The sequence below is a fragment of the Brienomyrus brachyistius genome, chromosome 3 (assembly GCF_023856365.1).
Source record: "Brienomyrus brachyistius isolate T26 chromosome 3, BBRACH_0.4, whole genome shotgun sequence".
Classification (NCBI taxonomy): Eukaryota; Metazoa; Chordata; class Actinopteri; order Osteoglossiformes; family Mormyridae; genus Brienomyrus; species Brienomyrus brachyistius.
In genome coordinates this window covers 232,402-257,269 of record NC_064535.1, presented here as the reverse complement: position 1 = coordinate 257,269, position 24,868 = coordinate 232,402, and the positions used below count along the sequence as shown (strand labels likewise).

Below are 24,868 nucleotides of genomic sequence, written 5' to 3'. Positions count from 1 at the left end.
CTTTTCGAAAAAAAAAAAAAAAACATGTATACTTTGATTTTTGAATCAGCACACTGACCTGGGAGTGATGTTTGCGTATGACCTTATTACAGGAGCCCAGTGAAACAACAGTGTATATTACAATGTCATTCATATGTCATTAATATGGCCATGACTGCAGGGGTGCTATGGGTCAGAATTATACTCTGTGAATTGAAAACACTCAGCTTTTATTACCTCATGCTAAGGAGACAGGTCATGTGACAAGAAACTCAACACACTGCCCAATCCTCATTCACCAAAGTTTTCCGGCGACTGCTGAGGCCATGTGGAACCTGGTAATGAACTGATTTGGTGTGGGTTAGATTAACACAGGTTTCAACTACAAAGGAGTTAATATCGGTGAGCTATATGTGAGCTTTCTGGAGGTCAGGGAATGTCAAGTTAAACCAGTGACATTGCTTTAAATCAGTAACATCGCTTTAAATCAGTGACATCGTATGCATGCAGAGGTTCAGACACGATCTGACAGTTCTAACCCCTTCTGACAGCTTCACCCCATTTGCCAACGGGCCAGACGACACCCCCGAGGAGATCCTAGCACGCATTGGCAGCGGGAAATACGCTCTTTCAGGTGGCAACTGGGACACAGTGTCAGATGCAGCTAAGGTAACTCTTTGTGAGTCCACTTCCAGGGAAATGTCATTGGACAGAAACAGTGTACTGTCCCAATCACACTGCAAATTGGCACCAGATGTTTATGCGCATAAATTGACTGTGTAGTTTATCTTCATTCTGTGAATGATAAAGATACATGATATCCCAGGCAGCAGGGGGCACTGTGGACACATCACAGAACACACAGACACAATCACACACTCAGCCCACAAAACCTGCAAATATTTTTGTGATGGGTGGGTATTGAGACACATGCTGGAACCCCTCCCTCCCGCCAAATATGTCGAGAACATGAACATGCAAAGTGCACACAGCAGCCGCCTCTCTCCCCAGGACATCGTGTCCCGGATGCTCCACGTGGACCCCCACCAGCGGCTGACAGCCCCCCAGGTGCTGAGACACCCCTGGGTGGTGAACCGAGAGCAGCTATCCCAGAGTCAGCTCACCAGACAGGACGCGCAGCTTGTCAAGGTGCGGTGTCTGCCACACACCGTCAGCATGGTCTGTGTCCCACAGCTTAGTGGTTAGGAATGTGGGCTTGCAGTAATTCAGAGTGCTTAGCCTGTAGTGTTTAAGGAAAACATCCATCTGTATAATAGTAGAAATTATTCTGGATAAAAAGTATCAGGCAAGTAACTTATTATAATCTAAACATAAATGCAACAATCAGCAGACAGATCAGCTTTGGCTAAATGCTAATCCTTCAGGGACATATAAATGCTTAATGCTCTAGTTAATGCAGATAAATGACCTGATGCTGTTTCACTGTGCCGCTCGAATTTTCTCTGCACAAGCACTTCCCCTCTTCCATTACTCACTGTCGCCACCTACTGACAGTTACTGCAACTATACCTGTAAGAAGTGAGTGTCCCCACTGGTCATTCTGTGTAAATGCTTTTGCTGCTAATGTCTGCTGTTTCCCAGGGAGCAATGGCTGCCACCTACCTGGCCCTGAACCGTACGCCACAGGCCCCCAAGCTGGAACCCGTGCTGTCCTCCAGTCTGGCCCAGAGGAGGGGCATGAAGAGGCTCACTTCAACACGCTTGTAGCCCTGCCTTCAGCTCGCCATCACTCTGGACGTCAGGGGCCGTGAGTCAGGGGCCGTGAGTCTGGGGCCCATTCAATGTCTTCTGCCACGTTCAAGATAGACAAGAAACTCACAAAAAAACACGATAATAAAGTGAAGCAGTCTTTGTGGGTCAGGGTGCCGAGCGCAGCATCCTACCCAAGCTTTTGAGGGACATTTCTCACCAAAAACTGTAAGAACAGCCCCCTTCCCCAGTCATACTGAAGAATATGTAGCATTTACTAAAAGTAATATATCTGCGTGGCCCCCTAGTGGAGTAATGAGGGTTTGACCAGCAACACTGGAATGCGCAGTGATTATCGTTAAAGCGAGTGCAGGGGAGGAACACGCGTGTGCTGTGTGTGTCGCAGGTGATGCAACAACACGTCTCATTTGTATGATTCCATGTTGCTTACAGTCTCCTTAGTCCCTTTTGATAAAACATGTGGTATATGCTGCTTATGACAACAAATCAAAGTCCTTTTTAATTAAAGCTAATCAAAGTAATATTACAAAGAGTGTATAGCAGTGCTTCTCAGCCCGGCCCTCGCGGACTCCCTGTTGGAATACATTTTTCCTCCATCCCATCTTTCACAAAAACATGAACGTCTGGGAGCCCTTGAGGATCAGCTTGAGAAACAGTGACGTGTAGAGTACAGTGTACAGTTACCGCATTAACTACTGAAATATACACAGATGTTCTGCAAAACGTGTTAAGTACAGGAAATCAGTTTCAGGGAGCAACCTGGCAAAGTCTGCATTAGGAATAGGACAGTTTGCGAATCCTTCTCTTGCAGTTACTTTAAGGCAGAAATATCTGTAAGTGGTAAGTGACACGGTTTCGTGTGTTTGTCTGATTAGGAAGGCAGGCCCTTGTATGTTTGTAAGCAGATAGTCTTTATGGGTGTACAGTGTATATACATGTTCTTTGGTTTTGTGTTTCTTTTTGATGAAGTGCACTTTACGGGTGATGTTGCCTGTCTTTCGGTTTTGCTGCACATGCTCTGACAGCATATCCTGTCACCTTGGCCATGGGGGCGGAGATGTCAATGCATGAAGGTTCTTCTCTCCCCTGCCAGTATAGATATCGACATTTTAAAAAAACCTATTTAAAAGGCCATAAGTGTTTATTCACCATAAGTCAATTTCATTGTAAATCTAATTGCCCCATAATTTACACACAGAGCCCTGAAACTGTTTTCAGTGTAACACGAATGATTCAGTAAGCCTGTGGAATGTTAAAGGGTGCTGTGTGTGTTTTTTTTAAAGAAAGTGACCTTCCACCTCCATTGACTGATCTAAACCAACCCTTCAAACCCAACAGGTTAGGGGGAACAGAGAAAAATAAAGAAAATAAATGAGAAAATGGTAAAAGATGCGGCAATATAGACAAATGTACCATGGGCATGTAAGTTTATGAAATAATGCACATTGAATTACAAATCTTTATACTTTCAGATAAAATTTGTGATTATTACAGAGAATATTGAGTTTCCGTTCAAATGGCATTTACTTCCAAATCTGTCTATCCAGGAGTAGTTTCAGGAAACACTTTTGTATTGATCTTATTTATTAAGATAAATTGTATTTTTTAAATGAGGCAACAGGACCGTGGTGAAAACCTACTGGAAACCAGCAACCCGACCGCCTGTGACATGCTGTGCATCTGCTGTGATCTTTCACTGTTTCTCTTCTCTGGCAGGAATTTCTTTCGTACATCTCAGTCCTTATAGATGACTCATGTTTGACAACTGTGCAATTGCACTCTCATTGTTGTGTTTGTTCAAGGACTTTGTGCATGAGATTAGGTTGTCTGGGACACTAAGCAGCTGCGGATTTTTTCACCTCTGCAGTACTGTCCCGTCAATTTGCCAGGTTAAGGATCCCGTTGGTCCCAGATACCATGATGCATTCTAAATGATAACACATTACTGGTTGATTATTGTTGACAGAAGTCAATGGAGTCACATGGGTTGAGGTGTGTAAAAGCCTTAAAATTTTCCACTTGAAATCTGTAAAGCTTTATAAATGCACTTGCAATAAGGATGTCCAAAACGATGTCTATTCCTCCCAATAAGGAGCTTAAAAACTTAAAAATGTCTGTTCCTTCTAAAAAGGATGTGCCAAGCAATGTCTGCTGCACACAGCTCATGTGAGTCAGTCTTTTGCTGTGTTATTTACGTTTGTCATCCTGTAATTTTAATGATCTGCATCTATGTAGTGATGTAAGAAACATTGTTCCTTTTCACCAAGTCTCACAAACTCCACAAGTTTATATAAAAAAACTAATGTCTGACATTAATAGGAGCTTAGATACAACACAGCACTGTGAAAATCAGAGCAGAGATTTTTCTATTTTTCGAATGCAGAAGACCTAGTCTGTCCTCAGAGCTGTCACAACAGACCACCTCCAGCAGGGGGCTCCTCGGAGCAGCACTGTGGCTTGTTCGTGGGTGTCACCGCAGGTGTCATGTACCTCTCTGCACGCTGGCCGCGACCTGCTTCTGGGAGTCTGCAAACCAATGCAGAACAGCATATCCTGACAAGACAGCGCCCTTCCACTGAACACTCGCAGTTCCCGAAGCTGTAGATGCGAAACTGTGGCAACGCTCCCCCATCATCCCGGCGTTACGCAGTGCTATTCGTATGAAGAAACGTTACGTGGTTGTCGGCCTGTAAATGTTGAATCTGCTTTGTACTGGTTTGCTATGCCAAATGCGTTTATAAATAAATAATAAAACTGCACAACTTGTGTCTATAGAACTGTTACGCTACGCTACGCCACGAAACACTTTATACATTTATACACTATATCACATTTCAGTAGCGGCGTGGATCACCTGCAGTAAGAACTGTGGCGCCATTATTTATTTGTCAGCGATTGTTTGGAGACAATAACATGGATTGCGCGGACCTTTAACAGGCGAAATTGTAAGTTTAATGATATGGTGATCTGGTTGGGGGAGCCCTTGCTTTAATTAGAATATTCGCAACCTTCCGAGTGGACAACATAAAATACATAAGAAATAAACATCAGCGTGACCACCTAGGGTAAAAAACAACGGATTAATGTAATTTGTGTATGCAGTTACCATAACAGACATATTTGAAATATTAAATTCACAGAATAACACATTGTTCATTATCTGAAGCAGGCATCAGAACCTAATGACAATCCATGGTTGTAATTTGATAATTAATTATTCAATTGACGAACAAGGGATGCCAGCGGCTGCAGGTTTTTGGAATAATTAAAAAGGCCATATATATATGGAATATAGGGCTTAAACGGGGATTTACAGTAGACATTTTAGGCAAACTGCTACTTCCTAAAATTCCAGAAAAGGCACTTTGAGCTTGCGACCTTGGAAGAGAAACAACAGATATTAGATGTCAGTTTTAATATAAAAGTAATGAATTGAAATATAATGTAACGCATAATTTTCACCAAATGTTATTAGGGAAAAATTACTTTATTATCCAGAGACCGGATAAGAAGTTGACTACAGGATCAGCGAGTTTAACTGGAACTAATGTTTTGATATATAAAAACATTCTCTGTGATTTTCATGTTAATAATATGCCAAGGCAAACAGAGATTGTATGTACTGTTGAAGGAGACCGCCTTCAATCTATTAAGAAAAGTAGATAAAAGGTCATTTGTGACGGTGGTTCACCACGAGGGATAAAGACTGGTAGATTTTTGAACACTTTGCTGGTTTATGATGTTAAAACTGTTAACTACAAGTCAGAGACGATATCATATACCCATGTAGCAATACAATATGTCTGACCCAGCTGGCTGCTGAAAGATGTGATTCCCACATTAATTGCTAATGTAAGGGTAAGTTACAGGCCCCGGAATAAATGCACCATATTTCTGTTTAATACTAGACGGACATTTCTACAGCAATAAAAAGAGCTCCAGTTTGACTGGTTAAGAAACAAAATTCAGACCGAGCATAATTAACAGATTCCACATGTTACAAAGCAGTCTGCATTTACTCAAGATTGCTGGTGTGTCATGGCCCAGTTATAAGGTATTTCAAAATACACCGCATTAGACATCGCATTACATAAAAAAAAACTGATTCGTACTGTCATAATCATTCAGTCATCTTGAATAATCGACTGTATACACATATGCGGATAACGTAAAAGAAAATGTTTTCATTAAATTATCTCCAGCTCAGTCAGCCGCCGACGTAAGGTGGCCTGTGACTTTGTGACAGTGTCGTAAAACCGTGACGTAAATGCTGTCGTCAGTCGCGTTACCTAAACGACCTCGCTTGGCTAGGCTAAACTAGGTTAGGCTAGCAGACACAAGAGGCGTCTCCTCTGTTTGGTACGACATTGCTGGTGTTTAACCTTCACGTTAGACTCGATGGCGGGCACTTTGGTTCGTAAAGCTGTTGACCAGCTAAAAAGTAAAGAGTTCAGGGAGTACTTGATGAGGTACGTGCATCTTATGCTTATGGTTGGTAAATCCATAGCTTTCTATTGCATAATAATGTTAATAAAGTGTCACCCGCGGCTCGCTAACTGGCTAACGAGCTAGCGGCGTCTTGGATCGGTGCCTGCCGGACAGTGGGACCGGCTTCGTCGGCTGACTTATCTGCGTGAAACCCGAGAGGACAGTGCCGACCTTCGGCGGTTTTTCAGTCCCAAGCTCCTCTGCATGATCCTTTTTGCCGGCGTCCTCATTGAATAATAACAATAGTAATAATAATAAAGAATATGATGCTACTTTGTATTTAAAGTGTTTAATAAATTACCTGGGATGTTTGGTTTCTCTCTACATATTATAACGAGGTAGAAAATTCATACTTAATATCCATTAATATGAACCGCGTGCGCGTTTTATGTTATGTAGGAGGATTTTGCAGCGTTTATTTTGTGAACCGAATCAGGACCGCAATACTGATGGCCTGGCTGTTAAGTGACGAAATGAACACCGTATTCGTTTAAATGTAATTTACCCATGTAAAAATTCAACACGTAAACTTCACCCAGCGGTAGTACTTAATGCACATGGAGCTTAAACTGCTCGCTATAAGTAACTATAAATTCACTGCTTACGTTTTGCTCCCATCATTGCAAAAGTGCTGCTGGTGATTACAAAATTGTAGCACTGCTGGTGATTACAAAAGTGCTGCTGGTGATTACAAAAGTGCTGCTGGTGATTACAAAAGTGCTGCTGGTGATTACAAAAGTATGCTTATAACCTTTGTTTTTTTGCCTGTTGGATGCTGCTCTTTCTGTGATCTAAATGTACCTGTTGGGGAAAAACTTCTAATAAAAGCACGGTAAGAGTCACATAGTTTTTTTTCTTTTAATCGTAAATATTATTTTACTACTACTGTGTTGTACATATTTTCCCACTGGAGCTGTAATCTCAGATTAATACGCTGCCCCTGTCCTTTCTGTAAGTCCTCTGGGATTTTTTAAAATGGTTTCTTGACTCTGCAGCATGTTAGATCGACTCTGAGTTTGTGTTTGATTTCAGCACTTCTGGGGTCCGGTGGCAAACTGGGGTCTTCCTATAGCAGCGATTAGTGATATGAAGAAAAGCCCTGAGATCATCAGTGGCCGGATGACCTTCGGTAAGAGGCAGAGGGCTCACCTCCTGTGTGAGAGTGTGTCCCTGGGGTCCCTGGGACTCCTGAGAAGGTTTTAAGGTTGTTGCTTTGAGCTGTAGCAGTGACACCTCCCTGGCCTTGGGGTCATGGCAGTGGCTTCCTCTCCTTCTTTCCAGCCTGACCCCTGCCTGATTTCTGTCTCCTCAGCCCTTACGTGCTACTCCCTCCTCTTCATGCGGTTTGCGTACAAAGTTCAGCCGAGGAACTGGCTCCTGTTTGCCTGTCACCTAACCAACGAGACGGCGCAACTGATACAGGGCAGCCGGCTCATCAAATATAAGTAAGTTGACCCTGGGACCTGGAACTGGCTCACTGTTCATGTGGGGAGCCCCTCAGGACAGCCACACTGCACTCCTACTGTACTAGATACCGGCTAGGCCAGTTTCACAGTGAAAGAGCTCGCATAAACTGGCGTTGATATTCTTGTTTCGTGGGCTGAATTCACTTGCAGCTTTTTGATGGGTTTTTAACCTCACCCAGGAAGATGTTCAGGACTGTATGTCAAGCCCACAATGCCTTGACTTACTCCTGCTGAGCTGAATAAACCAGTGACCCAATTTACTGGGTTATTGTACAGTGAGGAGTTGAGTCCACAGTTCATGCCCAGTAGAAGTTATTCAGCTGTTCTGAATGATCTTTGGAAGCCTGTTTGGTCTTTAGGGGGAGCCAGTATACAGTGGTCCAGCTTGTCCAGGCACTGATAGGATTATCAAGACGGGGAAGCTTCCTCAGGTGATGCCTTATGGGAGTTTCAGGTCCTATTTCTTGTTAAATCGATTTGTACAATCAGTTGCATGACAGCTCTTTTCCATTTCGATGATTTTCTTGTGGCATACTGAACACTAATAGTGCCACTCAGTGGGGGTGGAGCGCAGTGCCTTCCGCTTGCTGTCACATCAGGTGCATACTCTTTGCAGTAGGAGGAGCATAAGAATATCAGATAAGTGTGATGATCTGGAAGCATTTTACGCTTGAAACAAGAGCTAGTAGCATAGCGATTAGCAATTTGTAAAAACAAAGTTTTGAGACATGGAAGTAACATTTAGTGTAAAATCCCACTAAGTACAGCGCATGCAAGTGTGCGAGACAACGTGAGTAATATGAAAAATCAATGGATAAATTGTACGTCATTTTAAGAATTCTCCATTTGTCTATACTCTCTTGGAAGATGTTCAAATGGTGCTACAAATGACTCAAAAATACTTAGAACAAAATGTACAGTCGAGGTGGAACAATACCCTATGCATGTTTCTAGTAACCTAATTAACAAAGCTTTTTTGGCGTACATTGTTTTCCACTTGTATTTACTAGTTTAAAAAAAAGAGCTCAAGTATCAAATTGGTACTCATATCGGCTGATACCCTTCAGGTATCGGGATCATGTCGGCACTGACAAAGTGGGATCGGTGCACTTCTAGTTATACTGTAATTTTATGTTGGGTAATTGGATAAGTCCTAAATATCCCCAGGTAATCCCTACAACCCAATTGGAGTGGAACTAAATTGGTAAATGGGTTAGAATTTCAGCTTCAGGTTTCAATACAAAACCACTGCTAAATTCATACAATAAAAGTTAGCGGTTATCATTAGCTTCCTCTACATCTTTTAGTGATTTATCAGTTTAGTGTTATCAAATTAATCTTTTGAGTTAGCAGATTAGTGGTTATGAAAACTAACTTTTCGTTTAGCTGTGCCCACCACTGTCTTCCAATTTCATGAGGCACTGTCTGTTACATTGATAACCATCTCTGGTATTAGAATCTGTCACTTCTGCTCTCTACCTGGGATGCATTTCCCAAAACCATAGTTGCTAACAATGTTAGCAACTTGCGTCGTTCGAACTATGCAAGTACGACGCAGGTGTTTCCCGAAAACATAGTTCGAACAAACATTCGTAAACACCGTCGTTAAGTTGTGTAGTTCGAACTACAGTTCTCGAGCTGTAGTTAGAAGCTTAGTTCCGGGTAAATACGTCAGCGATTGGTGGAAAATGCAATCTAAGAAGTTTCCTTGTAAGTAAGAAATTTAATAATCTTTAATACCTAAGAAGTAATAATTTAGCTGTACGATCACATATAAAGTGAAGTTGTCTGAAAATGTAGCTTGAAACATAATTATGTGGGTCTCTGGTCATAAGTACGACAACTGTCTGTAGTGAGCAGTAGGGACAATTCTCAGACTGCAACGTATTGTATTAGCACAGGGGTTGCTAATTTTATCCAGAAAGGGCCATTTGGCATGCAGCTTTTCGCTGCAACTCCCTACTTAGAATAGTACGTAGAAGACTGATTGACTGAAGAGTTCGCACATATGGGTTTGAGCAACTGATCGAACGGTTATCCCAAAAAAACCTGCAAACACACCGGCCCTTTCTGGGTAAGATTGCCCATCCCTGTTGTAGCTTATGCAGTTAGTGTGTATTGCTTGGTAAAGGATGTTGTACCCAGTGGTCATTGTGCTATCTGGTACACTTCACCATATATAGTAAAAATAATAATTATTATAAAGAAAAGAATAAAACCCCATAATAATAATAATAATAATAAATCATTATCCCTTGTATGTATACATGTGTGTATTTGTAGCCCTATGCAAACCATCGGATGTTGTGCAGTTTCTTCATCACACACACAACTTCAGAGGGACAACAGTCGCCTTAGAAAAGAGTACAGCACTTTGAGGTACTCCTTCATCACTGACAGGTGTCATTGCCATAATGGAAGAGCAGAATGACACTACAGCGGTCAGATACAAATCCATGCCTTTGTACTTCAGAAATGACGTCTGTGATGTTTTATACGCACCTGTCTATTCCAGTCAGCCACTAACATTCTGTAAGCGACAACGTCGGACCAGGAATTTGTAAGTGTTCATAGTGTGATTGAAACACAATGAACTGAAATCACCGTAATTACAGGTGGTGCATCTTTCACAAAATGCAATCTCATAGCTAAAAGTTCTTCTGTCTACCACTCCAAGGAGCGTCATTATTTTGCCGCTGTTGCTATTTCTGAGTTTTACATATTATTGGTGTTATTTGACAGACACAATAAATTGATTACACATATATATGTGTGATTTTTATATGGTATTACACAGTTATGGAAGTTTTTGTATGCGACCGGCTGTGAAAGTTACACCATTGATATTATAAAGTTTAAATGTTTGTTCACCACTCGCCATCAGTCTGACCAATCAACGCTGGAACCATTGTAGTTCCAACTATGGTGATCCCAACAAACTAATGTGGTACGACGGTTTTGGGAAACAGTTGTACTTCGGATGTTGGTTTGTTTGGACTGCCATAGTACGATGCATCGTTAATGCTAACTTCTGATGTTTGGGAAATGCACCCCTGGTTGGGTTTGGTTGCTCTGTGTCTCCTACTTCACAATTTTCTTGTGTACTGTCGTCTTACAAATTATGAGCCTGGAAGTAAGTTGCCTCTTAATGTAGCACTCTGCCTGTACAACCAGAATTAAACCATGATTTAACCTCATAAATCTGGAGTGGCCTCTTAATTTTTTCCAGAGCTGTATACCTGTTGATTGAAATTGCAGGCATCAGTAGTCCGCTGTACGTTCCGATAGAAGGTCCACATATTCTCTGCCAACTTCCTTGTCAGTCTCCATTACTGGAAAGTCTTGCTGTGTGTATAAATACCCACAGGATCTGTCTTATGGCTGTCCACTAGGTGAAATGGTCAAGGTTCCTGATATGGATTTGGCAGCAAATGTTCTAATCTTTGCTCTGTAGGAGTCTTTGAGGATTAGAACTGCAGCTGGCTTTGTTGGTGTGATGCCTGGGACCGTTTTATATGACTAGCGTAGGAAAAGTCAACTTTTTTCCCAGTGTTGTCCTACCTTGGTGTCCCAGGTGTCTTTTATATGTTTATGTTCTTTATAAATGGTTTTGCTCTTCCTTTTCAGAATGGAGAAGAAGAGTGCCTAGTGTATTTAGGCATACTTTCTTCAGACGGATGAATGGCTGCAGAATGAAGAAGCATTTATGTGTGTTTGATCATGGGTGAAATCTGTGCAAACCTGGGAATTGTTTCTGTTACAAAGGTATCAAATGGGTGAGGACTCTGAGTGTGTCTAACTATGAGCATCCATTAAAGGTTGTTACTGAATCTGTGATTTGTGTTCCTTTTTGGGGATGTTTGAGCATTGTTCTGTGGATTACAAAAAGCATTATTCTTATTTTTAAATGAACGCTCGTGCAGTACGCAGACAGTCACGAGGCTAAATTACTGTTCAACCAAAAATGGGCAGAACTACTGAGCTGCTGTTAATGTTGGTGCCTCAGTATTTCTGTATACCATAGATGTTGAGGAAACACCCCAATTTACTTTGTCTTAAATTAACAATGAAATATGTATTTTCAGGCTCTCCACCTATTGGAACACATATCTTTATAAAAAAAATACTTTTGTACTTAAAGCATTAACATGAAATACAAATATTTATTGAAAGTAAACACATTTTCACACACCCATCTTCCATGTGCTTATCCGATAGTGTCACATATGGTTGGTTATGTCTAAATATTTTATGCAAAATGCTTATGCTCATACATTACATACATTTTTGAAGTAAGTCCCTAATTGGTTGACTAATACATGCTATTGGGTATTCCACAGTTTAAAACCACGCGTCAGCATAACTGCTTACTCGAATTTTTGCTTTTGTTTTTTTGTTTTGTCTTCTTCAAAATAGCAGAAAAAGAAACTATGATAAATATTTTTAGTAACGTCATCAGGAGCCTCATAAGTCATCGCTGGTGATGACCAGGCCGTTGGTGGTGGGGTTTTCATAGGTGACACAATCTTCATCCTCCTGTGTGAATAAAGGAAAAACAGAATTAGGGCGATTAGATGTATCGCTCCCTGGATTCGGCGGTGGTGGCCTGACGTGATTTGCGGGTATGTTCTGCCTGTGTCCTCCTCCATTTCTGCCTGGCTGCCTTACTACTGATTGCCTGGCGATCTGAAGGAATGCCAGCACCGGCTTGTCATCACCTCCCTGCTCCCCGGTTGTGTCTCAAATCGTATGACTTGGACAGTGTGACTTGGCACTTAGCCATCTCTCCTATTTGATTCTCCCTGCCGCCCCAGGAGGATGGGCTGCCCCTTTGAATCTGGTCCCTCCCAAGGTTTCTTCCTTCTAAGGAGTTTTTCCTTGCCTCTGGCTTACTCACTGGGGGCTTTGGGTGGGGATGCTGTAAAACTCTTTGAGACAATGTTGTGATAATGCGCTATATAAAAATAAATTAGTTGTTTGTATGTATATTCCAGGTCACTCACATCATTGGCTGGCTTGTAGTCTTTTTCTGTGCTGATGTAGGACAACACATGGATGAGAGTATAGATCCTGTAGGAAAGATAAGGTACCGGCAATAAATATGAAATATAGCTGTTTAGCCTAGAGATTGAGCTTATGTATTTTGTCTCCAAAAATGTTGGACATTTTGGGCACAGCGATGTCGGCTGCCCTTTTGAGCCCGGGTCTGGAGGTGGTACCTGTGATAGAGCATGGCCAGGAATTGCACCAGCAGCAGGATGGCGAAGCTGAGCAGGAACATGAGGCTTAGCGGTTCCACCTTCATGTTCTCGCCAGACATGGTGCCGTTTGGGTAGTACTTGGGGATATGGATGCTGATGGTGTCGCCAATGGTTTGCAGGAAGAAGGTGGCGACGACCCAAAGGACGTTCAGGATGAAGTAAAGGAACACGGCCTGCAAGTACCATGCTGTGTGAACAAGGTGCACCTTCTCCTCCAGATCTATTCAGGCACTGTGCAAAACTCCCTGCATGGACTGACCACAACACCCCCTACCTTGTTTCGTAGGGATTTCAGTTCCCGGGTCACCTCTTCTGTATGTGTTTTGGTGTCAACTATAGGTTTCAGGTATCGGTCTATGAGTTTGCCCCAAAAGTCAGTTTCATCCTGCCAGACCGCAGAAGGAGATAAACTGTTAGCTCAGCCGTCAGAGGAGATCTGGGGAGCCATGAGGGATTCGGGGCCTCACCTCATTGAGCTTGTCCACCTGGGGGGCAATCAGGGTCTTCTCGATAGCCCGCTTGACCCTTCTCTCCAGCCTCTCGGCCCGGTTGGTTTTCAGGATCCTCCTGGCTGCCTCGTTGAGGGCATACTGCAGCTCCTCCAGCTGGCTGTCACACAGAACGTCCTCGGGATCGATCTTGTCTCTCAGCTCCCCATTTACCACGTCTGTCAGCATCAGCACAAGCTCCTCACACACGTCATCCTGGTCCTTGTTCCGCAGGGTGTAGCGGATCTGCTCCTGTAGGTTCCTCTTCATGTTGGCATATGTCAGCTTCTTCAGGAATTCCGTCTTGACAGGATTGACCCATTCTTGAGGAAGAGGAAACGGCAAGTGAACACAGGCATTTTTGTCAGCTATGAAATAGTTGTAGAAGCTAGACTGCATATTAGTTTCTGTTATACTCACCACTCTCAGGAACAACCTTCAATTCCTCTTCATCAACATCATCATCATAATTATCATCATCAAAAGATTTTTCATACTCATTTCTGTCCATTTTTTTGTTGACGCTGTCATCACTCTCACTGTTGTAAATAACACATTACTAAGTGATTGCAGAATATTACATTTAAAGGGTAATTTTATTTTAATGCCAATACAGTTACACAGTGAGTAATGCTTGTGTAGGCCATACTGACTGCTTTGGACAGAAATTTCTATGCTGTAATATTTTTCCACTATCTGAATTCCCTTCATACTATATAACATTAATTTTGACATATTGGTGTTATTGGTTCAAAGACCACACCCACTGATATTTAGATTTTCAGCTTTTTTTTTTGCTTTGATGTCTGAATCCCCACCTCATGTCGGAGGCATCATCATCTTCCCGTTGTTCCTTCTGCAGGACTGTACCCTTCCGTTTGAGGCTGTGTCTAGCTGGTGTGATTAGCTGGTGACTTTCCATAGCTTGTTGCAGCTGTCCATGCGGTTTCTCCTTGTGTTCCTGGGCATTCGTGGACTGCCCTTGTGCATTAGGTCCGACGGCATTCTGGATCTGCTGCAGGATCAGGTTCTCTGTCTCCTGCGTGACCTGGATCTTGAGATCCCAGCAGCAGAGCTTGCAGTTGCGGTCGCACAGGACACCCACAGCTTTTCCCACTTCCTTCTCCCGGTTCGACTCACGTGTCCCCCAAGACACATTGTGCATGTTGACCAGGGAGTAGATGGTGAGAAGGAGGTACCCGCTAGGGATGCAAATGAAGTACATTAGGCCGTAGATGATCATGCTGAACTCCTGAGGGTGCAGTATGGCGGTCACCAGGTACAGGATACTCATGGACACCAAGAAGATTCCAGTGGGTGTGATGAAAGTCTCCTGTATGATCATGTCACCTAATGCAGAGAGGATGATGATGGTCAGACATCACTCCTATCTTAAGAAAGCACAACACAGCCACAAACAAACCGGACTTGAATTTAATCCTATTTATATAATGTCTAAATTTGATCATTGTATCCTTAGCTGTAGACAGAACTTCTATCAATTTTCCGTAACCACTTGTCCTATTCAGGATCACATGGGGTCCAGAACCTATCCGAAGGCTACGGGTGCAAGGCAGGGAACTCTCACACACCATTCACTCACCCAAGCACACCAATGGGCAACTTGGCAACTGCAATCAGCCTCAGCATGTTTTTGGACTGTGGAGGGGAAACCAGAGTGCCCAGAGGAAACCCCACGATGACACAGGGAGAACATGCAAACTCCACACACGTGACACAGGAAGAACATGCAAACTCCACACACGTGACACAGGGAGAACATGCAAACTCCACACACGGAACTCAAACCCAGATCCCCAAGCTGTGAGGCAACAGTATTAACCACTGCAACACCATGCCGCCCTGGGTAGAATTTGTGGATCATTATTAGATATCATTAAACTGCTTTATGGATTTTTATACTACTTTAACTTTGTTTATTACCAAAGTATTCGTGATGAGCCATCTGTACACACATGTCTGTGTAAATATCTCCCTTTCAATGAGGAAATATGATACCATGTTGTAAATGCTCAAGATTTACAATCGCATTCTTGTACTGACTATCTTTTTTATGAACGTCTTGCTTGACACATAAATGACTCGTGTGTGAACCTGCGTCAGATTAGCGCTCAAAGTCCATACCTATGATGGAGAAGAAAGAGGCAGTCATCAGGAAGGCATAGAGCACACTGAGGATGGCTGCAATGGAGATCTGGAGGTTTGTGTTGCATACAAAGCAGATGAGCATGTAAACGACGGGAGGGATGACTGCCACAATGATGGCCAGGCTGCCATCCATCCTAAAGACAAACTGAAAGGCCCCTGAAATGGAAAAGGCCAAGCGTCATGGGGTCTCACAGCAAACACTGTCGGAAACATCGAACGTGGACAATTGTATGGCATCCTAATCTGGTTACTGTACCAATCAAAAGTCTGGACACACTTATGTGTATTTGTCCATATTTTTTTTTACTTTATGGTAGAAGGTCTCAAGGCAGTGAAATAATATATATCAAATATTGCAATGACTAAGAAAAGTGTTTAACATCTCATAATTTTCTCAAATTTTAAACTCTTCAACATATCCCCTTTTTGCTTCGATTACAGCACTGCATACTCTTCTTTCATCCACCTTCAAGATGCAGCAACCCAGAATGCTTATCCTACAGTCCTGAAGGAGTTCCCACAAGTTCTGGGCATAAACTGGCTACCTTGTTTTTACTTTTACTAAAGAAAGAAATGCTGTCCAGGAACATAACAGATAAAGTAATGAGGGTAAATGACTAATTCAGTCATCACACTGTACTCTAAACCTTTTATGTATGTGTTTCCATTATATTTTGTTATGGATGAGGAGAATGAAGAATTCTTTGATGAAGATATGAAGCTTTCTTGATTCCTCAAAGATCCCAGACAAGACTTGTAGACACGCTGATCAATGTGATCTTCTAGGGATCCATTATAGATATCATGAAAGGCACATACCAGCAATCATCAAGGTGACGGAGGCAGGCCCCAGAATGGAGGATCCCACAGTAAAGATCTGGTAGATGATGTACAGCATGGAGATGGATGAGTTCCGTTTGGCTGTCTCCTTGCCACTGTGCAAGAGATCTAGCGTATTAGCCAGGGTGGAGGGTCCCCAGCGCCGCCTTTGGTTGTAGAACTCCTTAAACTCCTGTGGGGCGTTGGTGTAGGCATCTGAGGCGGCATTGTACTCCACCCTCCAGCCTTGCTGGAGCAGCAGTGTGCACAGCCAGCGGTCCTCTCCTGTGCAGGTGGGTAGATACAGGTTACCAGCGGCTCACTAATGTTCATGATCATAGTCACCTTCCCCAATAGAGAAATGGTGATGATCAGCGACAGCACATACTCATTCCTCCATCATTCATTCATCATTTATTGTTGTTAAAACACTTCTCGTTGTTAAAAACAGCCACCAGCAGATGGATGAAATACTGCAAGCTAAACTCCATCTACAGATGCTAATGCTTCTCCTTATATCAACCAAGGCAGGCACAGTACATGGTAAATGCCTTACAAAGCCTCATTTCTCCACCTCTGCCAGTGTACTGATTCTGACATGCTCTCCAGCTGTAGAAATGAACAGCTTGTAAACCTTAACAGTTTCCTTGGCTAAATATAGCCACAGCACAACAAAAATTGCATTTATTAGCTAGGAAGTGGAAAGTCATGGAAAAATGCAACAGTGAAGGTGGTCACCTTGATCATATTGGACGTACTCAGCCGCCTTGTTGGACTTTGTGGTGTATCTCTTCAGGACATTATCGTCCATCAATGCCGAGCCCCTGAACAGGCTGAAACATCCAGGGCTGCACAGGACCGACCCAAATACATGTTCTGCAGTTTTTTGAAGCCAGTGGCCCACAGCATATTCAAACTTCTGGTACCAGACCATGGGCCCTGCGGTGATAGACAGAATGTCATGTTGCATGTCATGTTGCAGGTTTAATGGAGCCTCTAGTTCAACTGTCATATATATAAATAAATAACCTGTAAATAAACATACACTGCATTTTTCCACACAATTCCTGGTGTGTGCTCAAAAGGAAATATGTAATACAATGAAAAATAATATAAAAGATATATTTTAATTAATTACATAAAAATGGTAAAATAAACAATGTAAATAAAATAGATAAAACAAAGTAATATAATACAAATAAAAAACATCAGTACTGTGCTTTCTGTATCTACATAGGAGAGAATCGGTTTATGTCAGTCTGATGCTTCTTTATGTTTCCTGATGTTTTTATGTTGCACTTCTAGTCCTTGAATAGTGCTATTAGGTTCTGGTTCTTGCTTTGCTAGAATATATGGTGTCGTTGCTATAAGGTTGTGTAGTTTTTGTCTAGCACATTCATTCTCTACAGGAATGTCAACCAGGCTTAAGTGCCGCTAGGCTGAGCTTCCAGTGAACGGCCAGGTGCGGGTGGGAGCAGGATCAGTGGCGCATGGCTTCTCAGTCGCTGAGCTCTCTCACCCATTCCTGTGGGATGGATCCTTCCACAGGCCGCGCCGACATTCTCATACATCCTGAGCCGGTCCACCAGCAGGATAACAGCGGAGGGGTGGAAGTCGGTATCCCCATCCAATGCCAGGATGTACGTGTTTTCGTCAGAGATGTACTTTCTCTTACTGTCGTTGTCGTAAGTCGGCAAGAATAAACTTTCACCGTCCATTGAAACAAGAGAAGCTCGGCACGGATTATTCTGCCTCTATAAGCCAAAAAGACGGTGGTTTGCTGAGATTTTCCATGTTTGTTTACCGTCATATTTCAATGCTATAGCTATATTTTACGAGAAAACCTACCGTTATTTTCTGAGGATTTTTGGCCACGTAGCCCTTCCATCCCAGTAAATAGTACATGTACATGATCTGAAACATGCATGTGTGTGTAAAAAGTACAAAGTTCCATTGACATGCTTCTTTTACTGTATATTTATCTATGTCAAAAAGCGCAGTATTGGGATACACAAGCGCAGTTCAGCAGTGATGGGGGTCACTCACCTGCGACCATCTCTTTTTGTGACGAATTAGCTGCTTGTCCTTCAGATGTATGTATAGCATGTTTCCATCAGGCATGACAAACATCAGCCGCCCTCCATAAGGTGTCTCAATTATGGACACGTCGTCCGGCTCTTTGTTTGTGAAAACCCTGGAAAACAAACAAAACTGGGAGCTGAGGAGCTGAAAAGTAAACCGCAATGTAGACAGTGCACACAAATTCTGCTGCTTGTCCACACGAAAATGGATTCCCTAGGTATATATTTTGAGCACAGATTTCTCATATATTTACCTGTACACCTCTATGACCACCTGAACGAGGTCATTCACATACTCATTGACAAATTTCTTTCCAGTGTCTTTGTCTTGTCGAAACGCATCATCTACAAATATGTGGCATTCGAAGTCAAACTCATCTTTGTGCTGCTCCTTCGGGTCGCCCCTGTAGCGGTCCAGCCTAAAGTTTAAAAAGATTGATGGTCACACATCTGTTTCTCTACTTAGGCTAAAGCACATTTGGGTTGTGGTTGTGGCTCACAGTTTACCTAAACATGGACGTGAGGATTTTGAGCATCTCGTCGTATGTTTCATGCCACATGGTGGCACAAAGGTAGATCACACAGCTCTCGAGTTCATCATGACTGCAGTAGAATAAAAACAAGTCAAATAAACCTTTTTTTTTTTTTAAATCACTAGATGTCAACTTACATTTCAAAGAGGTTAGTAAAGAAATTAACTTAATTTAAGTTGAGCTATACAGGGAAGCACAAGTTGGACCTGGCCTCTACTCTCCTTTTTATAGCTATTTTTGTGGTTATGTTTGTAGAATGTCACCCAGTTTCATGGCTGTATCATGTAGAAGAATGATATTGTTCCTTAAAATAATTTAGTTTCACTTGCAAATCTGTGGATTAATGCAGAACATCAGTGTGTGATGTGGATCTATGAAAGCCATGTGACTGAGTAACATCTGACAACATGCTGTTCTGGGTACGGCCTCTCTTGGTTACTGGCCTCTCTTGGTTCCTCGCCCTGACGACCTTCATCCTGGTATTGAGCAGCATCGACTGGTCGATAAAGGCAGATTCATAAAGTCGCCGCACAAATAGCTGGGAGGTCCTTTCTATCCTCTGCACCTTGGTCTTCCACACATAGTGCGTGGCAGTGAGGAGACCCAACCACATGCAGATGCCCTCAGTGACCAGCATGGCGAACGGCCATGAGCGGTAGTGGCTGTTCAGGGTGGTTCTGCAGATACTGTTGGAGATCTCAGCCAGCACAATACCTGTGGCGTTCCTCATTTGGGTTCTGCGCAGAGTCAAGCAGAATGTGGTGAAGTTGCCCATGGCCATTGCATCCATGTTTTTAGCCTCTGTGATGAACAGGGCTAAGCCGACAATGAGGACTGTGGGTCCCGTGAAGCACGCGGGAAGAGCGAAGCTCATGCGGACGGCATGGATCTTACAGGCCACCACCCCAAACCAGTGACATGCTGCCGACATGAATGCCTGTAGGCAAAAAATCCCAATTCCCAGGTTGAGCGTCTCCTGGGTGATGTTAGAGAAGTATAGCCAGTCAATATGGGGCTTCTGAAAAAATTGAAAATAAATGGAGTAGACGATGCCGATCACCACCACCCTCAAGATGCTGGTGATCACAAAGACAAAGTCACGGAAGCCCTCCAACTCCGTGAGCATCTCCTGGATGTTATTGCTGGCCTGGAAGGGGTTCTCCCACCAGTTGAGGGAGACAAATAGCGAGGCAACAATCGCAATGGCGACGTACGCATAGTTATCTGTCGGCTCAATGAAGGAGGTCACACGCACATGGTAGTCAGTCACCAGGAGTCCGTAGCCGGTCAGCACAAGGATGAGAGAGCAGATGGGGAAGAGGATCTTCCAGCTTTCTTTTTGCAAGCGGAAAATTATCTGCAAAGCACTAGAAAAGATGCACACACCCCCGGTGATGAAAAGGTTGGTGAGGGCGTCAAACTGTGGCATCACGATAATCACGAGGACCGATGTTCCCAGGGAAACCAGACACTCAACCAGGCAGATCTGTGAAAGAGATTTAACGTGCTGTCACCACTGAGCTTTGTCTGTCATTCGTCTGTGTAATTATACAAACACAGGTCTAAAGACCGACATTTACAAAGGATTACACATACAGCAGTGAGGATCAGATGTAAACAACTTAATACTGTTGTATAATGTCTCAATCATTCAGAACCTCAGGCATTGCTCTGTGATAACATCAACAATAAGTTAAGGACACTCTGCATTATGAATCTCTCCCTTAGGTTTTACAGTTTGGTTAATAACGGCCAAATATTTCAACTGTGTTTTTCAACATGTCACCAATTAGGAATTAGGAACTAAGAATTAACTCACAATTCCCATGGTCTTCTTGTTTGGGTTTACAAAGCTCTTGAAGGTGCACTTCCACAACGACTTAAGAAACATCAGCACATTTGGCACTACCAAGGAGAACACCAGCATGAGCAGGTAGAACTGCTGGTCATGGTTCTTTACCAAGGATTTAGGACTCGCCAGCATGCAAAGGACCAGCAGGGAACCCTGGAGTTGAGGAAGAAGTACTGTACTGAGATGAAGAACCCCTGGTGATATGACAAATTTATACGTCAATTTGTAATATACTGCTTTTAGCTGAGTCACTCACATATTGCATGTTAGAGAATTACTCTACAAAACTTTGATGTTTTGCAGTTATTGCTGAGACTCACGCTACATCACTAAAAATATTTGTCATAGCTACTGAGAGTTACTTTGATGTTTAATGGAAAGGTTTTGCTTTTGTCAGTCAAGAAGTGGTTTTGTTTGATAATGAGAGGGACTACTGTAAAGCCCTTTGTTTCCCAGTCATCAGGTTTTGCAGGTTTTCATTGTGTCATGAATACCCAGACTATCACCCCTCCCTCCCAGTCCCCCACCCCTGCTCACCCGTATCCAAGTAGAAGGAAAACATGCATCATAACTCGAAAGAACGTGTATGATTTCTATCTCGTGCGAGCGGGGAATTAGACAACGTCCCAGTCGTGCTCTGAACTTTGGACACTGTAATAATGTGTAACCTTCTGGCACAAAAACAGACGCCAGTTTCCTTCTAGCAGTCCCTATGCTGCCTGACACCTTGTCCTTTCAGTCTGAGTGTGATACACGTCGGTCTGTACAGGAAGATTTATATTGCTCAGCTAAACCTAAATGCTTTGGCCAAATTAAGACTCAGGTTGTCAACCAGTGTACTCTTTCACTTCCTCTGTAGCCTGATGAAATTAATATGAGAATCCTGAAAACGGCAACCCATGGCAGCTGCACCTTGCTCAAGATGGCGCTGACCAGCACCAGCAAGCCCACGATGATGGCCACCAGGTACTGGATCAGGGAGAAGCATCGCTTCTCCTTCTCCTTCTCTGAGCCGACAGGGTTCAGCTGGAAGGGATCCCATGTGTCCCTGCCAAGGGAAGATTCCTGTAACTCACAGAGCAGCAGTGGGCGAGCGTGCCTTCAGATCGAAAATGGATATACAGAAGGTTTCCAAGTGTGCACAGAGCAGACAGCATGGACATATGCCTGCAGTTTTATACATAAGCCAATGAAACAAGCTGACAAGACACAACAAGAAAGTGAAATTTTTATCAGATATTAGTAGTTTTATCTAATAATGGTAAAATTTAATGGAAAGATCAGACTTAAATCTTTGCTTGCGACTGTGAGATTGCAAAGGTCTTAGCTGACGCTGCCTGTCTCCTTCACGATGCTCCATCCATGAGCACCCTGCCATGCAGTGCTCAGAAGCTCGGCTGGAGTTCCTGCCTTTGAATTGGGAGTTCCTAGCCAGAAATTTCACCTGGCACACCCTCTGATGTCGGAATTATACCTCCAAAAGTTGGAAGAACATTTGCAAATCTGATCCCAGAATTCAAGATGGCTGCACCATTCATCCTCAGAAGTGAAAGCTGTAGTTATATACTGTACATTGGCACTTATGTCTTATTTGTATTTCATGAAATTGGTTATTGACAGACTGTCCTGTCCAACCACTATCTGGGGACATGTTGCTACGGTGTTTGTACATGATGTTTTCAGCTGGTGTTGCTGACAATGGCTAACAATGCTCCTGTGTAGAAGGGGGGACCTGCTAAGCAAGAAATCCTGCTTTTTGAAACAGATCGCTGGTATTGCTAAATGGCTTCTCACTTGTACTGGAACGCGGTTAACTCATGTGTGATGTCATTCACAGCTCCGACTTCTGACCTCCAAGGTAAATGGAATGCAGCAAAAGCATCCCAAGTGCCTGAGCGACCATCAGCCAGGCGGGATAAAACCAGGCCAATGACAAAATCCAGCTTTTTGGTCCAGTTTGATGTGCGCTTAATGTGCTCATCTGCCCCATATTGTTAGTAGTGCCTCAGAGCTCCCTAATACCCCCAAAGAGGAGCAGCCCCGCCTCACCTGTGCCTCTGCTCTCGTTTCTTGTGCCGATGCTTCAGTTCCTCCATGTCTGGGCCTCAAAGCTCTTCCTCCATATGGCGATCCTGCTGTCCGTAGGGCCGATGCAGTCAGATAAGGTGATGAAGCAAGTAGCTTTATTTCAGCCTCTCGTCTCTATCAGCTGAACTTGAGTCCAGCCCCTTTTTACTGGCCCTGGCTGTACAAGGATCACCTGTGAAACGTTATTCTTTAACAACCACTTTCGACTTCCTGCTCATCTGAACTCTGAAGCCCAGCTCTGTATTCAGCGTTTCAAAGCTGGCGTGGAGCTGGTGTTTACAGACTGATTCTGGCAGAGTAATGAAGAAAGTAGCTTCCTGGTTTAGAACAGGACCCCCTACTCACCCTAAATCAACCTAGAATTGTTATTAAAGTTAGATGGATTTTGAACCTACTCTGGTGAATTAGAGGAGGCCATTCGGCCCATCAAGCTCGCTTGGGGAGAACTAAACTAATAGCTCAGAGTCGTTAAAATCTTATCTAGCTCTGATTTAAAGGAACCCAAGGATTCAGCTTGCACTACATTATCAGGAAGGCTATTCCATACTCTGACTACACGCTGTGTAAAGAAGTGCTTCCTTAAATCCAGCTTGAAATGTTCTCCCGCTAATTTCCACCTATGGCCACGAGTTCGTGTATTTAAACTAATGCTGAAGTAACTATTTGGTTGAACAGCATCCAAACCTGTTAGAATCTTATATACCTGGATCATGTCCCCCCTCAGTCTCCTTTGCTTGAGACTGAACAGATTTAGCTCAAGTAACCGTTCCTCGTATGACATTCCTCTAAGACCAGGAATCATTTTTGTGGCCCTACGCTGCACCTTTTCTAAGGCCACAATATCCTTTTTAAGATATGGTGACCAAACCTGCACACAATATTCTAGGTGAGGTCTCACCAAGGAATTGTATAATCTTAGCGTTACCTCCCTTGACTTAAACTCCACACACCTGGAGATATACCCCAACATCCTATTGGCCTTTTTTATTGCTTTGTAGCTTAGGAAGAAGCACTGTTTCAATATGTACAAGATAGGAAAAACAATGGAAAACAGCCCAGTGTCCAAGTTGGTGAAATCATCTTAGGTTATTCTTTGTGCCATTTTTCATCATTGTTCCTGCTAGTTTTTTTGTTTGTTTATCTTGTGGACACTTTTATGTATTGACACTGTGCCAAGTAAAGCAAGGAAGATAATGGGGAAAGTGCTGGTGCTTAGTTACCTGGTATGTTACCGTGGTATGGCTCTCAGTTTTATGAACTTATTTGTAGGCATTTATAAAATACGCAGTTATGCTGACAGGACAGATTATTGCAGCAATATGAACAATAAAACCACGAACCTTGAACGCAAACCTTTTATTGATACGTGTTCCCCAGAACCCAGGCATAACTGGTAAACAAACAGTAACAGAAGAATCAAAATGGATCACTCTTTAGAGGTGAAATAACAATAAAACACGCCTTTTAAAAATAAAAAGCAATGGTGGGATGTTTTTGTAGTTATCATCTACTGGGACCAGGTAGCATCCCTCCCGCCACCCCTGTCACATCTGGTGCCCCCCAAATTACTGAGTAATTCACTAATTCAAACTATTAGATGGGTCAGGAATGTATGTGTTTCAAAATGGTGACAAAGGGAGCTAAAGCAGAGATTGCGTGTCTATTTCAATATCTGCTAAAAACTGATATCATGATTCATGATTCTTACAGAAGAGGGACATTATGCTGAATGCAAGTATGTTACATACTGTCTTTGTAACCCTGTCTTTGAAATGGCATTTATGGTTAGTGAGGTGATGCTGATTCTAGGATGGGAAAAGGAAACTGTGTGTGTGTGTGTGTGTGTGTGTGTGTGTCTGTGTGTGTGTGTGTATATGTGTGTGTGTCCCCAACATGAAACATTTACCGAGAGA

The 24,868-nt window shown here is 43.0% G+C and overlaps 3 protein-coding genes across 5 annotated transcripts in view; 2 read left to right on the top strand and 1 right to left on the bottom strand.

The window, feature by feature from the left end:
* rps6ka2 (ribosomal protein S6 kinase, polypeptide 2) overlaps positions 1-4,459 on the top strand; it is a 57,989-nt gene extending 53,530 nt beyond the window's left edge. For all 3 annotated transcript variants that reach the window (XM_049008074.1, XM_049008075.1, XM_049008076.1), the window contains 3 exons: positions 531-648; positions 991-1,128; positions 1,582-4,459. In XM_049008074.1, coding sequence (XP_048864031.1) covers positions 531-648; positions 991-1,128; positions 1,582-1,707 — 382 coding nt within the window. In that variant the 3' untranslated portion in view covers positions 1,708-4,459. The remainder of the gene's footprint in view (positions 1-530; positions 649-990; positions 1,129-1,581) is intronic.
* Positions 4,460-6,001: 1,542 nt separating this feature from the next.
* On the top strand, positions 6,002-11,494 carry mpc1 (mitochondrial pyruvate carrier 1). Its single transcript, XM_049008519.1, has 4 exons — positions 6,002-6,183; positions 7,231-7,327; positions 7,511-7,643; positions 11,292-11,494. The coding sequence occupies exons 1-4, from the start codon at positions 6,109-6,111 to the stop codon at positions 11,311-11,313; spliced, it is 327 nt and encodes a 108-aa protein (XP_048864476.1). The 5' UTR covers positions 6,002-6,108; the 3' UTR covers positions 11,314-11,494.
* Positions 11,495-11,807: 313 nt separating this feature from the next.
* chs1 (chitin synthase 1) lies at positions 11,808-23,053 on the bottom strand. Its single transcript, XM_049008516.1, has 19 exons — positions 22,917-23,053; positions 21,780-21,915; positions 20,835-21,020; positions 19,459-20,501; positions 18,990-19,085; positions 18,737-18,901; positions 18,448-18,595; positions 18,250-18,315; positions 17,921-18,155; positions 17,140-17,340; positions 16,402-16,686; positions 15,559-15,738; positions 14,232-14,763; positions 13,834-13,952; positions 13,393-13,736; positions 13,200-13,310; positions 12,884-13,098; positions 12,668-12,734; positions 11,808-12,200 (listed from the first exon to the last, which is right to left on the bottom strand). The coding sequence occupies exons 1-19, from the start codon at positions 22,961-22,963 to the stop codon at positions 12,129-12,131; spliced, it is 4,248 nt and encodes a 1,415-aa protein (XP_048864473.1). The 5' UTR covers positions 22,964-23,053; the 3' UTR covers positions 11,808-12,128.
* Between the last annotated feature and the right edge of the window lie 1,815 nt (positions 23,054-24,868).

Bases quoted from the DNA above. Each gene is read 5' to 3' on its own strand.
- mpc1 (XM_049008519.1), top strand. From the start codon at position 6,109: ATGGCGGGCACTTTGGTTCGTAAAGCTGTTGACCAGCTAAAAAGTAAA. The intron at 7,328-7,510 runs GTAAGAGGCAGA...CTGTCTCCTCAG, and splicing joins CAGTGGCCGGATGACCTTCG to CCCTTACGTGCTACTCCCTC. The intron at 7,644-11,291 runs GTAAGTTGACCC...CTTCCTTTTCAG, and splicing joins AGCCGGCTCATCAAATATAA to AATGGAGAAGAAGAGTGCCT.
- chs1 (XM_049008516.1), bottom strand. From the start codon at position 22,963: ATGGAGGAACTGAAGCATCGGCACAAGAAACGAGAGCAGAGGCACAG. The intron at 13,311-13,392 runs GTGAGGCCCCGA...GCGGTCTGGCAG, and splicing joins AGGTGGACAAGCTCAATGAG to GATGAAACTGACTTTTGGGG. The intron at 12,201-12,667 runs GTGAGTGACCTG...TTATTCACACAG, and splicing joins ACTACAAGCCAGCCAATGAT to GAGGATGAAGATTGTGTCAC.